Source organism: Cupressus sempervirens, chromosome 5 (genome assembly GCF_028749045.1).
Source record: "Cupressus sempervirens isolate cs-2001-9-10 chromosome 5, ASM2874904v1, whole genome shotgun sequence".
In the NCBI taxonomy this organism is placed as follows: domain Eukaryota; kingdom Viridiplantae; phylum Streptophyta; class Pinopsida; order Cupressales; family Cupressaceae; genus Cupressus; species Cupressus sempervirens.
The window spans coordinates 374297939-374311127 of record NC_143122.1 but is presented as its reverse complement, the minus strand read 5'-3'; the positions used below and the strand labels follow the sequence as shown (position 1 = coordinate 374311127).

Genomic DNA, 13189 nt, shown 5'->3' with positions numbered 1-13189 from the left:
CTTAGTAGCATCAGCGAAAACATGTACTCAGGAAAAGGCACCAATGAAGAAATCAGTGATCTGAAAGTAGGATTGAACAGAGGCAAGTGAAATGCAAGTCACAGTTATATCCATAGCAAACTGGGAGTATACAACAGTATTGAGAGGATATAAGACAAATTGTATTCTCTAATACTCAGAAGAGTGTATTCATAGTACATACAGAAAAACTGTAAGAGAACATCTGCAGACCAATAACATTCAGAAAGAGGCTATACAATAGAACTTCATAAACTTATCGGTATATCTACTCTGGTGACTCATCATGCCTATTGCATAAACAAATGCTAGTTGTTTCTATCAATCTATATAATGTTTAGTTCTACAACTATGCAATTATCATTATGGATGACTGAATTTCTTATGATGATGAACATGTGAATGTAAGTAACAGTTTGTATCCCATCTTGAAAGGAATGGCTTGAAGTGTAAGTAGAGGGGTGTGCCAAGACATATAAGCTGCCCTAAAATGGACTAGAGGGGCTTCATGTCAGAGAGTTGAGGAACTCACTTGGAACTTCTGTCCAAGTCCACAAGATGGTGGGTGTTTGTCGGAAGATGAGACAGGATGGAATAACTAGGTACGAGCACGCCACTCAAGTGGATGTACATATTGCCTACCAGTGAGGCCAAGAGGGTCAAAGTTCGATGGCTTAATCTGGGGATGACTTCAGGCAGGTACATCATGTGTCTCCTTCCAAAATCTAATATGTTTTTGGAATATATTTGATAATCTATGAAAAAATGTGATGCCTAAATCCAAGTGTATATGTGTGAGTGCGCGTGCACATGTGGATATTTGTATATAAAGTTTTTGATTGTAGGATTCAATTCTTGAGGTACATCAATAGAAAGGTATTTAATTCATGAGATGTAATCCTAACTCTAAATTGTTGCAATTGTAGTTTCAGGGAAAATTCTAGGACAAAATAGGAGGGGCACATCACAAGTGGCATCATAGCATCTTTACCGTTAGTTTGTGAAAATCATTTGATGCAATCTAGCCCAAGGGCTCAAAAGGCTTCAGAAAGAGAAAGAAGAAAGCTTGAATATTGAACAACCGACACCAAAATATGCTATGAGTGAACAAATGAACGATGAGTTGAGAGCCTTCATGGAACAAACCACTTAACCCACTCAAGACCTCGTTGAATAGAGTGAGAGGAATGAAAGGACCAACTAAATCCTACAAGTCATTAAAATATAAATAACAATTCTCGTGGATAGGATACTTACTTGAACCATTCCGAGAATAATGATTGTATATCCAATAAGGGTATCGAACCCCAAGCCAAGAAAACCTCCCTTTCTACCAAGGGAGGAAAACATGGAAGAAGAAGAAGAAGCAAAAGTTCCACCTATGGATACTGTTAATGAAATTGTGAAGCATACTCTAAACTTGATCCTAAATTCAAGAGAAATGTTCTTTATAAGGATCCATCCCTAATAAGAAAAGAAAGGGACAAGTAGATAAGGATCTAAAGGAAAGGGTGAGTAAGATAACCCCTCTTTGACAGATCGAACAAAACCACAACACATTCATGGGTGTAAGTTAGACAGTTTTGTTTTGTTAAAGCCCACGATGAAGGAAAATGCCATTAAATTAACAATGCTCCCATTTTCAGGAATAACCCACGAGTGGTGGAACCATGGCCTTATCACACAAGGTCACCAACACATAACCTCTTACATCAAATTCACACAAAAACTCATTAGCAGATTCAATCAAAAGCATCCAAAATGGTACTTAAAAGACTCAATGCAACTTGAGCAACAAGGGGCAGTTGAAGAATCTGCCACCAAATTCCAAATATCTTTGTCATGGTCCAGAAATCTCTTAAGGAAGCCTCACCTATTTGTGGAGGGATTGAAGGAATCAATCAAAAATACAATTAGAACCTTGGATGCAAGAAACTTAGAAAATGAAATTCAAAATGCAGTAAAATTTGAAGATATAAGCCAAAAGCTTTATCTCAAATACACACTCCAAGCATCCTCTTAAGAATGAAAGGCATAAGAAGGAACCTTGAGGAAGTACATGCTCCCATTGTAATGAGAATTGGGAACTCAAACATGTATGCCAAGATGGAAATGCTGAAAAATAGAAATATAACCTAAAAAGAAAGAATTGGTGTTTCAAATGTAAATAACCATGGGAGCATGGGCATATATGTGGGCAAGATGCCAAGCCCACAAAATAGAGGTAGTACTCAACAAAGGAACAAACATAACTCTAAACATGAAAATAAAGCATGATGACAGAGATCTCAATAAGATCCAATCAAATAATGGATAAATAAACCAATGGAGCTTTGTGGCAAAGCTGTAACAATTACATCACCAAAATCTAGGAAAAGATTATCTAACCACTCTCCATAGACAAACCATAATATGTTTAATTAAAATCTCACTAAGGTTCCTTTAGGGTGCATCTTCATGGAACATTTCATAGATGTAAGTCATATATGTTAATGCAATTTTAGACTATAAGAAGGGTCTAGTAATGCATTTTATTTGTGTGTTTATTTTGTGTCTGCATAAAATCATGTGTATACTTTGTGTATGTTTTGTGTCCTCATACATCCAGGTATATACTCGATGTTTTCATTGCATATGCTCTGTGTTTGGTGTTATTTTTTATTTGGATATTTCTATTTGTCACTTGTGTTTGGTGACTATCGATATTCATTATTGATTCTTCTTGCATTTATTGTTACAAACGTAAATGGCAGAATACTTGACTTATTAATCAGAGATCAAATGATCTATATATACAAAGAGGAGAGTCAAATAGAATAGAAACATTCTATTCTAGACTACACCTAAATATTAGAAACATTCTAATATTTATAGAGATACAATAAGATACAATAATGAGCATTAAAAAGAAACATAAATATTATTCTAATACCCCCCCTTAATGCTCAATCTATTTACTACACCAATAGATCCCCTAAATTTAACAAACTTGTTAGTACCAAGGGGTTTTGTGAAAATATCTGCTAGTTGCTCTGAGGTAGGGACATAGGGTAATTGAATAGATCCATCTTCTACTAACTGTCGAATGTAATGGCAATGAAGCTCTATGTGCTTGGTTTGTTCATGAAACACTGGGTTCTTAGCAAGTTTGAGTACTCCTTGATTGTTTGAAAACAAAGAAGTCGGACCTACTTGAGGAATATGCATATCTGCAAGCATCTGACGAAGCCAAACTGCTTCACAAGCTACCTTGACAGCTCCTCTATATTCTGCTTCTGTAGAGGAGAGTGCCTATGCCTATTGCTTCTTATTGGTCCAGGTAACTGTTGTAGATCCGATACTGAACACATAACCAGAAGTAGATTTCCTGTCATCAATTGAGCCGGCCCAATCATAATCGGTGAATCCACTAAGTTGAAGCACTCCTTGTGTAAAGAAGACCATAATTTGAAGTACCATGTACATAGTGCAGCACATGTTTCGCTGCAATCCAATGATCAGTGTTGGGGTTCGTCATGAACCGTGAGATGTAGTTGACTGCAAAACTGAGATAAGATCTAGTAGTAGTAAGGTAGATGAGACTACCTTCTAGTTGCCTGAAGAGTGTTTCATCTATAGGAGGAGAATTAGATTGTGCGAACAATTTCAGACTAGTCTCCATAGGAGTGGAGGCAGGTTTACAATCTTGCATTTTAAACTTGTCAAGCAAATTTCTAGCATACTTGGACTAAGACAAAAAAATAGTATTGTCAGTCTACCAAACCTCAATACCTAAACAATAATGAAGCAATCCGAGATCTGTCATATCAAAAGTTTTGCACAAATCCTATTTGATTTTTGAAATCAAATGTTCTGAACTCCCAGTAATGATCAAATCATCCACATAGACAACAAGGAAAAGAATATCATTACCAGAGTGTTTAATTTATAGATTACTATCTGACAGGCTACGCTGAAATCCCTGAGCAATCAAGCACTGATCAATCTTTATGTACCAAGCCCGAGGGGCCTATTTAAGACCATAGAGGGCCTTCTGGAGTCTACATACTTTTGGTTCTGAACTGACAACCTTTAAACCTGGGGGTTGCGTCATGTAGACTTCTTCCTGTAATTCACCATTAAGAAAAACACTCTTCACATCCATCTGATGAACTTTCCAACCATACTGGGCTGCAATGGCAAGAAGAAGGCAAATAGTGCTCATCTTGGCTGTCAAGGCAAAGGTCTCCTCATAGTCAATGCCTTCATGCTGGGTGAATCCTTGAGCAACAAGTTTGACTATGTATTTGTCCAAGGTACCATCTGCATGGTACTTGACCTTATAGACCCATTTACAGCTAATGGGTTTCTTCCTAGGAGGGGGATCTGAAAGAACCCATGTGTGGTTCTTTTTAAGACTCTGAAGCTCAACATCCATGGCATGTTCCCATTTTTGAATTCCTTTGGCCTCTGCATATGTCTGGGGCTCAGGGATACTGTGGATGTTGGCCATAAGAGCAACATTAATCAGTGTTATGCTGAATGCTCTTATTTTTGGAGGTTCTACCCTCAATGAGTTCATTAGGACGAAGATCACTAATCGTTTGAGCCCACCATTTTGGTCGAAGAGTAGAGGAGCAAATATCAGATGCTATCGGAATAGCCGGAGTAGGAGCAAGAGCTGTATTATATGGAGGTGGCTGAGGAGGTGTATCGGTAGCATCAAATGACTCATATAAAATAGAAGGACCCAAGTTAGAGATTGCTGAAGACTGAATCTCGGAATGTGGCAGGGAGGCAGAGAACTGAAATGGTTCGAGTTCCTCATCAAACACAACATCACGACTAAAGATTAAACGATCAATGTTTACATCAATCAATCTGTAGGCCTTATGTGTGTGACTGTATCTTGTAAACATGAGTTTCTGGCTTTTGGAATGAAACTTAGTGCATTTGGCATTAGGAATCCATACATATGGTAGAGAGCCAAAAACCTTCAAATGGTTGATCTTAGGTTTGCAACCAAACCAAGCTTCCTCAGGAGTCTTATGTTTAATTGCAAGGGTGGGTGACTGGTTAAGAAGGTAGATAGTTGTGGATACTGCTTCTGCCCAATATTTTCTGGGAATATTTCTATGTTCTAGCATAGCCCTAGCCATTTCCGTGATGGTATAGTTTCCATGCTCTACAACATTGTTTTGTTGAGGGGTGCGAGTTGTGGTAAACTGACCTCTAATGCCATGAGTAGTACAGAAGGTAGAGAAAGTAGAAGAATAGAATTCCTCCCCATTATCGGTCCTGAGAGTACGAATGGGGGAACCAGACTCTTTTTCTACTAGGGCTTTAAACTGCTGAAATACAGGAAAAGCATCGGATTTTTGCTTAAAAAAATATACTCACATTTTGTGATTGAAATCATCCACAAAGAGTAAGAAGTACCTGTTCCTAGTAATAGGAGTATCCATAGGACCACATACATTAGCGTGGACCAGCTGGAGTACTTTAGATGACTGCCATGATTCACCATCCTTAAATGGTGTCCTATGTTGCTTCCCTGCTTGGCAAGCTCTGCAAACATGATGGTTTTGGGTTAGGATATTAGGTAGACCATGGACTAAATCATCTCGAGCAAGTTGTGCTAGATATGGAATGTTCAGGTGACCGTACCATTGATGCTAGAGGCTGCTGAGAGTGGATGATTTGGCGATGAAGGCACACTCAAGGGAATCGCCTGAATCTACAAGACTATAAATACCATGATCCTCAAGACCAACAACAAGTGTATTGTGAGAAGCACGATCAATAATCAAACACTTATTTCCATTGAAAACGACATCCAACCGAGGGGAGTGCTTCATAATCTGACTAACAGAAAAAAGATTATGTTTCATGCTAGGAACATAACATACATTGAGGAACATGAGTCTTCTTCCTCCGAACTGAATCTGAACATGGCCCTTGCCGACAATATTGTATGCTTGGCTACCTCCAATGATTACTGAGTTAGAATAGGGAGTGAATTCAACAAACCAATTACGCGTATGAGTGAAATGTTGGGAGGCACTGGAATCTATGTACCAAGTAGAAGATTTCACATGATTTGCAGGTATGCTGGCTATAAGGCATGGTAGATAGATTCTTTTTGCTCTGAGTGTTGGACAACATTGGCTTGCTTTTTAATTGAGTTTGATTTTTGATGTTGCTGATATAGATGCTCATAATACGTGAATATCTCAAATGGCACAAACTTTGAGGTGAGAAAATGAAAGACCCAAAAAAACGGAGTACCCAGAAAAGAGCTCAAAAAACCTAGAAATAATATGCTGTCAGAATCCAGATCTGCTGGCTCGAAAATTGAGGCACCTAGAAAATTTTGATGACAACCCATTTGAGATCTCAAAAAACCCACCAAGAATTTGTAATCAGAAAAAATTTTTGAGCCCAAAAATTAGGGTTTCAAAAAAAAGGCCCTGGCTGAAAAAAGCATGAAAAAAACTCAGATTTCTTGATAATAATGGCAGATTTGTTAAACAAAACGCTATTGGCTTCCACCACTGAAGTCATTTTTGGATTGTGAAGTAAAAAATGACACTATTTGTGGAAGAAAGACACCATAAACTGCACTCAAAAAAGACCATAGTAACGAGAATCGCTCGAAAATTGCGTGAATCGACGATTCAGTGATAAGATTCAAGGTGAGTGATTTTTTTGGAGTCGGGAATCGCTACACCTGATTTTTTTGGATGAATTGCATGAATTGCCGATATCGGCAATTCATCAAAAAAATCGCATGAATCGGATAAAAAAATCAGCAAGAAACCGCCCGCAGCCAGAAAAGTATGAGTTGTAAATTTAAAAAAAATAACTTTTTTTTTTTACTTTCTACATTTCAAGGGTTTTTTCAAATTTGCTGATTCATCGCTGATTCACCGGTGATTCACCCCCGATTCACGATTTGATTTGGCCGTGCCGATTTCGATAGGATTCCGATTCTCGTTACTTTGGAAAAGACTGCCCAAATTTTCAAAAAAATTCGAAAAATTCCTGATAATGGCTCTAATACCATGTTACAAACGTAAATGGCAGAATACTTGACTTATTAATCAGAGATCAAATGATCTATATATACAAAGAGGAGAGTCGAATAGAATAGAAACATTCTATTCTAGACTACACCTAAATATTAGAAATATTCTAATATTTACAGAGATACAATAAGATACAATAGTGAGCATTAAAAAGAAACATAAATATTATTCTAATATTTATATCATTGCATTATCAAAGTTGTTTACTTGTAGTGTCCATATTCAAAACCAATCTCAACAATCTCATCCTACCACATACAAGAAATGAAGAAGGTCATATGACATTTGTGTTCACACATAACTATTAATGGTAGGGATAATTTACTCAATATACAACATATATTGTACCAACAATACAGTCTTACATTTGTACAACCTTGATGCCGTACGATGATCATTTTACATGAGGTCTCGTTGTAATTGTGTAGGAAGGAATTTTGTCTAAGTGTACGTCCTTGTCACCTCATCGTATAGGCCTACTATTCTCCTTTTGTGTGGACTTTCTCTATGCCATATGACCACTATCGTTGTTGTACACTTACAACTGCTGTCATACTTGTCATATGTTTAGTAGTTAGCACAAACTGGGTTGGATTATTGAGGTTGTTTCGGTATGTCATATGGCTTGTACTTTGCAGTATGTTCTCTCTATCCAGTAAGCACTCTATGCGACTCTTGGTCAAGCTATCAGAGTTGGAACATTATAGTGGTATCAGAGCTGGTGATTCTGCCCATCAAGTTGTGGATGCAAACGGATCTTATCCTAAGGGAGGGTAAGGGTTATCGTTCCGTAAGCCTTAGTGCTATGGATTTGGACTTGTAAACTTTGAGGGAATCCATTGTTGGTTTCTAGGGAACTTGGATAACACCTATGCCAAATAGTAATATGACTGGATATGAAGGAATTAATGTTAACAAGATGGATAACTAATTCTATTAGGGAACATTACAATCCAAATCCTTATCGAGAAATATTAGATAAATCAAATAAGTTCCAATTGTGGACATTACATGGAACCTTTGAAAGGATGGGTGAAGGGATTCAACTCCATCATGCTTACTGAAGCAATTAAGAAAACATGTGACATGGCAATATCCTCCTCTATTTCTTCCAAGAGTTAGTCACATACCAAACCACCCCTTGCTCTGAAAGAAAAAGATAACAAACCCCAACCAAAAAAGTCATCACTGGGTGAGGCCACTAGGTAAGAGCTTAGGAGAAGAAAGCTTTGTTTTAATGTAAGAAGCCATGGGAACTAGGGCACCGATGCATGGACAAAGGAAAAATCCACTATATTGAGGCGATGTTCATCGAGGAGCATAAAGAACTTGAAACCAAAGAAGGTCAACAAGCTTCCAAAGAAGTTAACATCAACCGTGTAGAGAGAATTTCCATGTTGGTACGACAAGGAGGTGCTATCCCAACATTTGTTAGTCCTTCAAGGTGCATTGTATTTTGAGTACAGGTTACACTCTAGGGATAACGAGTTGTGGTCATGCTCGATAGTGAGGCGACACTTTCATCAACATGTCACTTTGTGAACTGAAAGGGTTTGCACATGGAGGCACATCAAGGGTTCGAAGTGAAGTTGGTAGGAGGAAACCTCTTATCACATAACCATATGGTCCCACAACTAAGCATTACCAAGGGAAACTATACAGTAACATATGACTTATTTGTATTGGATCTTGATGACTTGGAGCTTATATTGGGCATATAGTGGATGGAGACTCTTGATTAGTACGCATAGTGCTTCAAGAGGATGGCATTCTCCTTTGAAGAGAATGGAAAAAGGGCAGTGCTGAGGGGGATGTCAAATGGAGGCTCAAAGGAAATCTCGGTACAAAAGATGGAGGCAATCTTCAAGCATGATGATTTTGTTTGGGCAATACACTACTTGGTTTCCAAAGAGCCTATTCATGGGGACTAGGCTTACTATCAAGATGATGAGCTTCAAACAATGTTAGATAAGCATAGCGTGCTCTTTTCTGACATCCCATCGAGTATACCTCTGTACCGTAGCTTTGAGAACACATGAGTTGGAAGGAGCCAAGCCTGTCATCACCACACCCTACTTCCATCATAACAACTTTGAGGATGAGATAGAGAAGATGATCCAAGAACTCCTTGAAAAAGGAAGAATTGGACCCAATTCTAGACCCTTTCCATCATCAGTAGTGTTAGTAAAGAAGGATGGATCGCTTTGGATGTGTGTGCACTACTGTGCGTTGAACAAAACAATCATAAAAAATAGCTATCCTATTCCCAAGATTGACAAGTTGTTGGATTGGCCACATCCCAAAACTCTCTCAAATTTTCATAGATTCTTTGAGTGCTCAGTTTCTACAAAAAGTTTTTTGAAGTGTTTCTCATTGCTTAGTGAACCACTAATAGATTTGACAAAGAAGGGATCTTTCCATTGGGCTGAGCGGGCACAACACACCTTCGACAAACTGAAGGAACTCATGAGTACATGTTCTATTCTGGCACTACTAGACTTCATTCATCCCTTGAAGTGTGACGTGTCAAGAGAAGGCATTGGACAATGTTAATGTAGGACCATCACCCCATTGTGTTCGAAAGTTGGAACCTCTTAGAAGCATAATGAGTATACTTCCATCTATGACAAGGAGATGCTCGCCATTATTCATGCACTGATGAAGTTTTGATTGTGTGTACAAACCATAGTAATGTGAATCGGAATCGTATCGGAATCGGCATGGCCGAATCGAATCATGAATCGGGGATGAATCGCCGGTGAATCGGCAAATTTGAAAAAACCCTTTAAATGTAAAGATTTTAACAATTTAAGACTTATTTCATGCATCCTTTATTGAATATAACTTAAAAACACTATAACATCATCAAATAGAATCTAACATACATAAACATGAAACATAAAATCCATCACATACGTAACTATGTTATCATTATGTACTAAAATGTAAATTGTATGCTAGCTGAAGTAAATAAAAATCAAATGATCATAATGATTCAAATCATTGAATCAGTAAGATGAAATCATGAAGATCTAGAAGACATCAAATTATAAATGTATGTATAAATCTAAGATGAAGATCCATGAAAGTTTGAAACATATGCCTATCAGTGATTCAGTATCACTATCAATATCTATACAGTGTAAACAAAATATAAAAACAAGGCTCCAGCTCAAGCCTCATCATCCTCATCATCATCCTCTAGCTCTGCTGCAGCCTCAACCTCAGCCTCTGAGTATCCAGTTTGCCTATGAGAAAGGCATGTAAGGTAGGTCCTAGAGGACCGCCGAGCCATGTCCCCTGCATGGACAATGGGCTCATGAATAACATTGCTAGGGCCTGTGTCTGTGCGTGCGCGTGTGCGTCTACCAATGCCTGAATGTTCTCTAGCTGCCTCCTCTGCCCTAGCCACAGCCTCAACCTCTACATCCACCTGGTCAACCCATGCGCAGTCTTCCTCAGTGAAGACTGGGTCCACGGTCTCTGTGATCCACTCTGATTCTGGATCAATCTCCTCTAGAATGATCAGAGAGGAGTCAGCGCCCAAAATCTGTCTAATCCTAAGACGAAGGTTGTAATGAACAAAGACAAGATCATTCAACCTCTGCATTGTCAACTTGTTTCTCCTCTTCGAGTGGATGTGCTCGAACATGGACCAACTGCGCTCACATCTAGAAGCGCTGCTCGGCTGACTCAGAATGCGGATGGCAATTTTTTGAACGTTTGGGATTGTGGCCCCAAACATTTGCCACCTTCTATCTGAAATAAGGAAAAAATAAAAACAATTAGTCTCATTTATAAATTACAACTCTAAAATTAATGCATTATATAATCAACTTTAAGTTTAGAATCTAGATTCATGAACATTGAATATATTATTTAATTTTTACCTGGCTGTAGTGTTGTCTGAGCATTTATGGCCATCCTGACAGAGAAAAGTGGCCCCTCCTTATTGTTGAACTGGTCTAGCTCAACAATCGCAGCAGCGCTATTTTCATCGCTACTCAATCTCTGAAACACTGTGTATAAGCCAGTGAGAACCTCCGCATCCGCCTTGAACTCAGGACGGAAACGAATGGAGCTGATTCTGCCATCTCCTATCGATGATGTCCCAAATAGGACCATACCTCTCCTGCACTCCTGCATATTGGGCTCCGATGGCCTCCTTGGCCCTATCCATGCCCTCATAAATGTAGCCCATAGAGGGCTTCTCCCCATCAGCAGTTCGTAGCAAAGCTACAAGGGGCTCAGTGACCTACATATAAAGTAAAACAAAAAATTTGAGTCAAAACTTAAATATAAAATAATATTACTTAAAGTAAAAGCAAAATACTAAATGTTAAATTGCAATAAATTTACCTTAAGGATTTCTCTAGCGGGTTTCCAAAAACCATCCTCATCAAATATGCAATCCGCCACATCTAACCCTACAGTAGTCGTAGCATAAGAAGAGCAAATCCACTCCTCCCCAACAAACATGCTCCTCAATCCATCCCTTGATGTCAACAAGGACTGCAAGGTGATGAAATTCGAGGCAAACCTCGTGATACTTGGGCGAGCTAACTCCTTGCCTTTTGTGTACTTCCTCATTGTGCTAAGGACAAATGCATGATTATAAATGAATTTGCATATATTTTTTGCCCTTTCCACACATGACTTGACAAACTCAAGTTTGCCAATTTCCTCCAACATGAGGTCAATGCAGTGTGACGCACAAGGGGACCAAAATATGGTGGGGTGCCTCTCCATCAAAAGTTTACCTACAACAATTTTAAGTCAATTAGAAACTCAAATTTCAAAATTCAAATAAATTTATTTTCAAAACTTGCAAAGTTAAAAGTTTACCTGCTGCAACATAATTTGCTGCATTATCCATCACCACCTGGATCACATTTTGTTCTCCCACCTCTGCTATAACTTCCTCAATAGCCTCACATAAATATGTGGCATTTTTCACATGTGTGGAAGCATCAATGGATTTTATGAACATGGTATATCCTACAAGTAACAAAACAACGAATTATAATATTAAATGGATCATTAACGAATTAGCATTCAACAAATCAAAATTTACAATGTATGTAGGAAAGTAGAATGATCAATCACCTCCACAGGATACAAGAAAATTGAGGAGTGTTCTATTCCTCCTATCAGTCCAACCATCAGTCATGATGGTGCAACCCTTTGCAATCCATTCCTTTCGGTTCTCCTCGAGGTCAACCCTTATGTCCTCTACCATCTCATCCAGGAGGTATCTGCTCAACTCAGCCTCAGTTGGGGCTTTAAACCCCGGACCACAAATAGCAACCGCATCTATCATATTCTGCCAATAAGGAGCCCTGTCACAAATAAAAGTTTAGATGTCAAAGACTCAAATTATAAAACAAGTAGATATAATTAAAGTTTTACTTTTACTTTTAATTTTAGCTTTAAAGAAAACAAAGAAAAAAGAATCAATTACCTGGCTGCAATAAATGGAATGTTGCAAAAGTACCAAAATTTGCATATCTCCTTTCTAGTAGCATCGTGAATCTCCTTGTTCAAACCCATGCCCTCAAGCGTGGGTTGGGAACTAGGAGTAGTGCGGGGCACAAAGTAACTATCCATTCTGTTTTTCCGCACTCTAGGCTGCAATAGGTTGGTGTGGGACTCTGTCTCAATATATGACCGACTAGCACTAGCACTAGCACGAGCAGAAGAACTAGGATAAAAAGGAGGCCTAAAAGAACCCTCTCCAACACAACCTACGGATGCGGAAGCTGATGCAGATGCAGATGTGGATGCGGCTGTGGATGCGGGAACATGGGAGCCAATACCCCTTAACCCTTCAACTTGCATTTTCCTATTTTCTTTTTCTTTTTCAATTTTTTCTAATGCCATTAAGCAAGTGCGTTTTGCCTCAGGAGTTTGGTGAGTGCAAATTGTAACATCATGTCCAGGTATAGCAGCAATGTGAAATTTCAATCTATAAATACCCCGGGAAGTTATTTTTTCTTTACAAAACATGCATTTTGTTTGATATTTGGTTCTTCCAGGAAACTCTTCATTATATTTCCAACATTCATCTTTTTTACCCATTGGAATTTGCGAAAAATGAGAGCAAA

At 38.5% G+C, this 13189-nt stretch overlaps 2 protein-coding genes across 9 annotated transcripts in view; one reads left to right on the top strand and one right to left on the bottom strand.

Annotated features, from left to right (window-relative positions):
* The window catches only part of LOC149556311 (tyrosine decarboxylase 2-like), a 178777-nt gene that overhangs the window by 130918 nt on the left and 34670 nt on the right, over positions 1 to 13189 (top strand). The window lies entirely within an intron of this gene.
* On the bottom strand, positions 11212 to 12965 carry LOC149556312 (uncharacterized). Its single transcript, XM_089829808.1, has 3 exons — positions 12547 to 12965; positions 11445 to 12424; positions 11212 to 11340 (listed from the first exon to the last, which is right to left on the bottom strand). The coding sequence occupies exons 1-2, from the start codon at positions 12963 to 12965 to the stop codon at positions 12184 to 12186; spliced, it is 660 nt and encodes a 219-aa protein (XP_089685934.1). The 3' UTR covers positions 11212 to 11340; positions 11445 to 12183.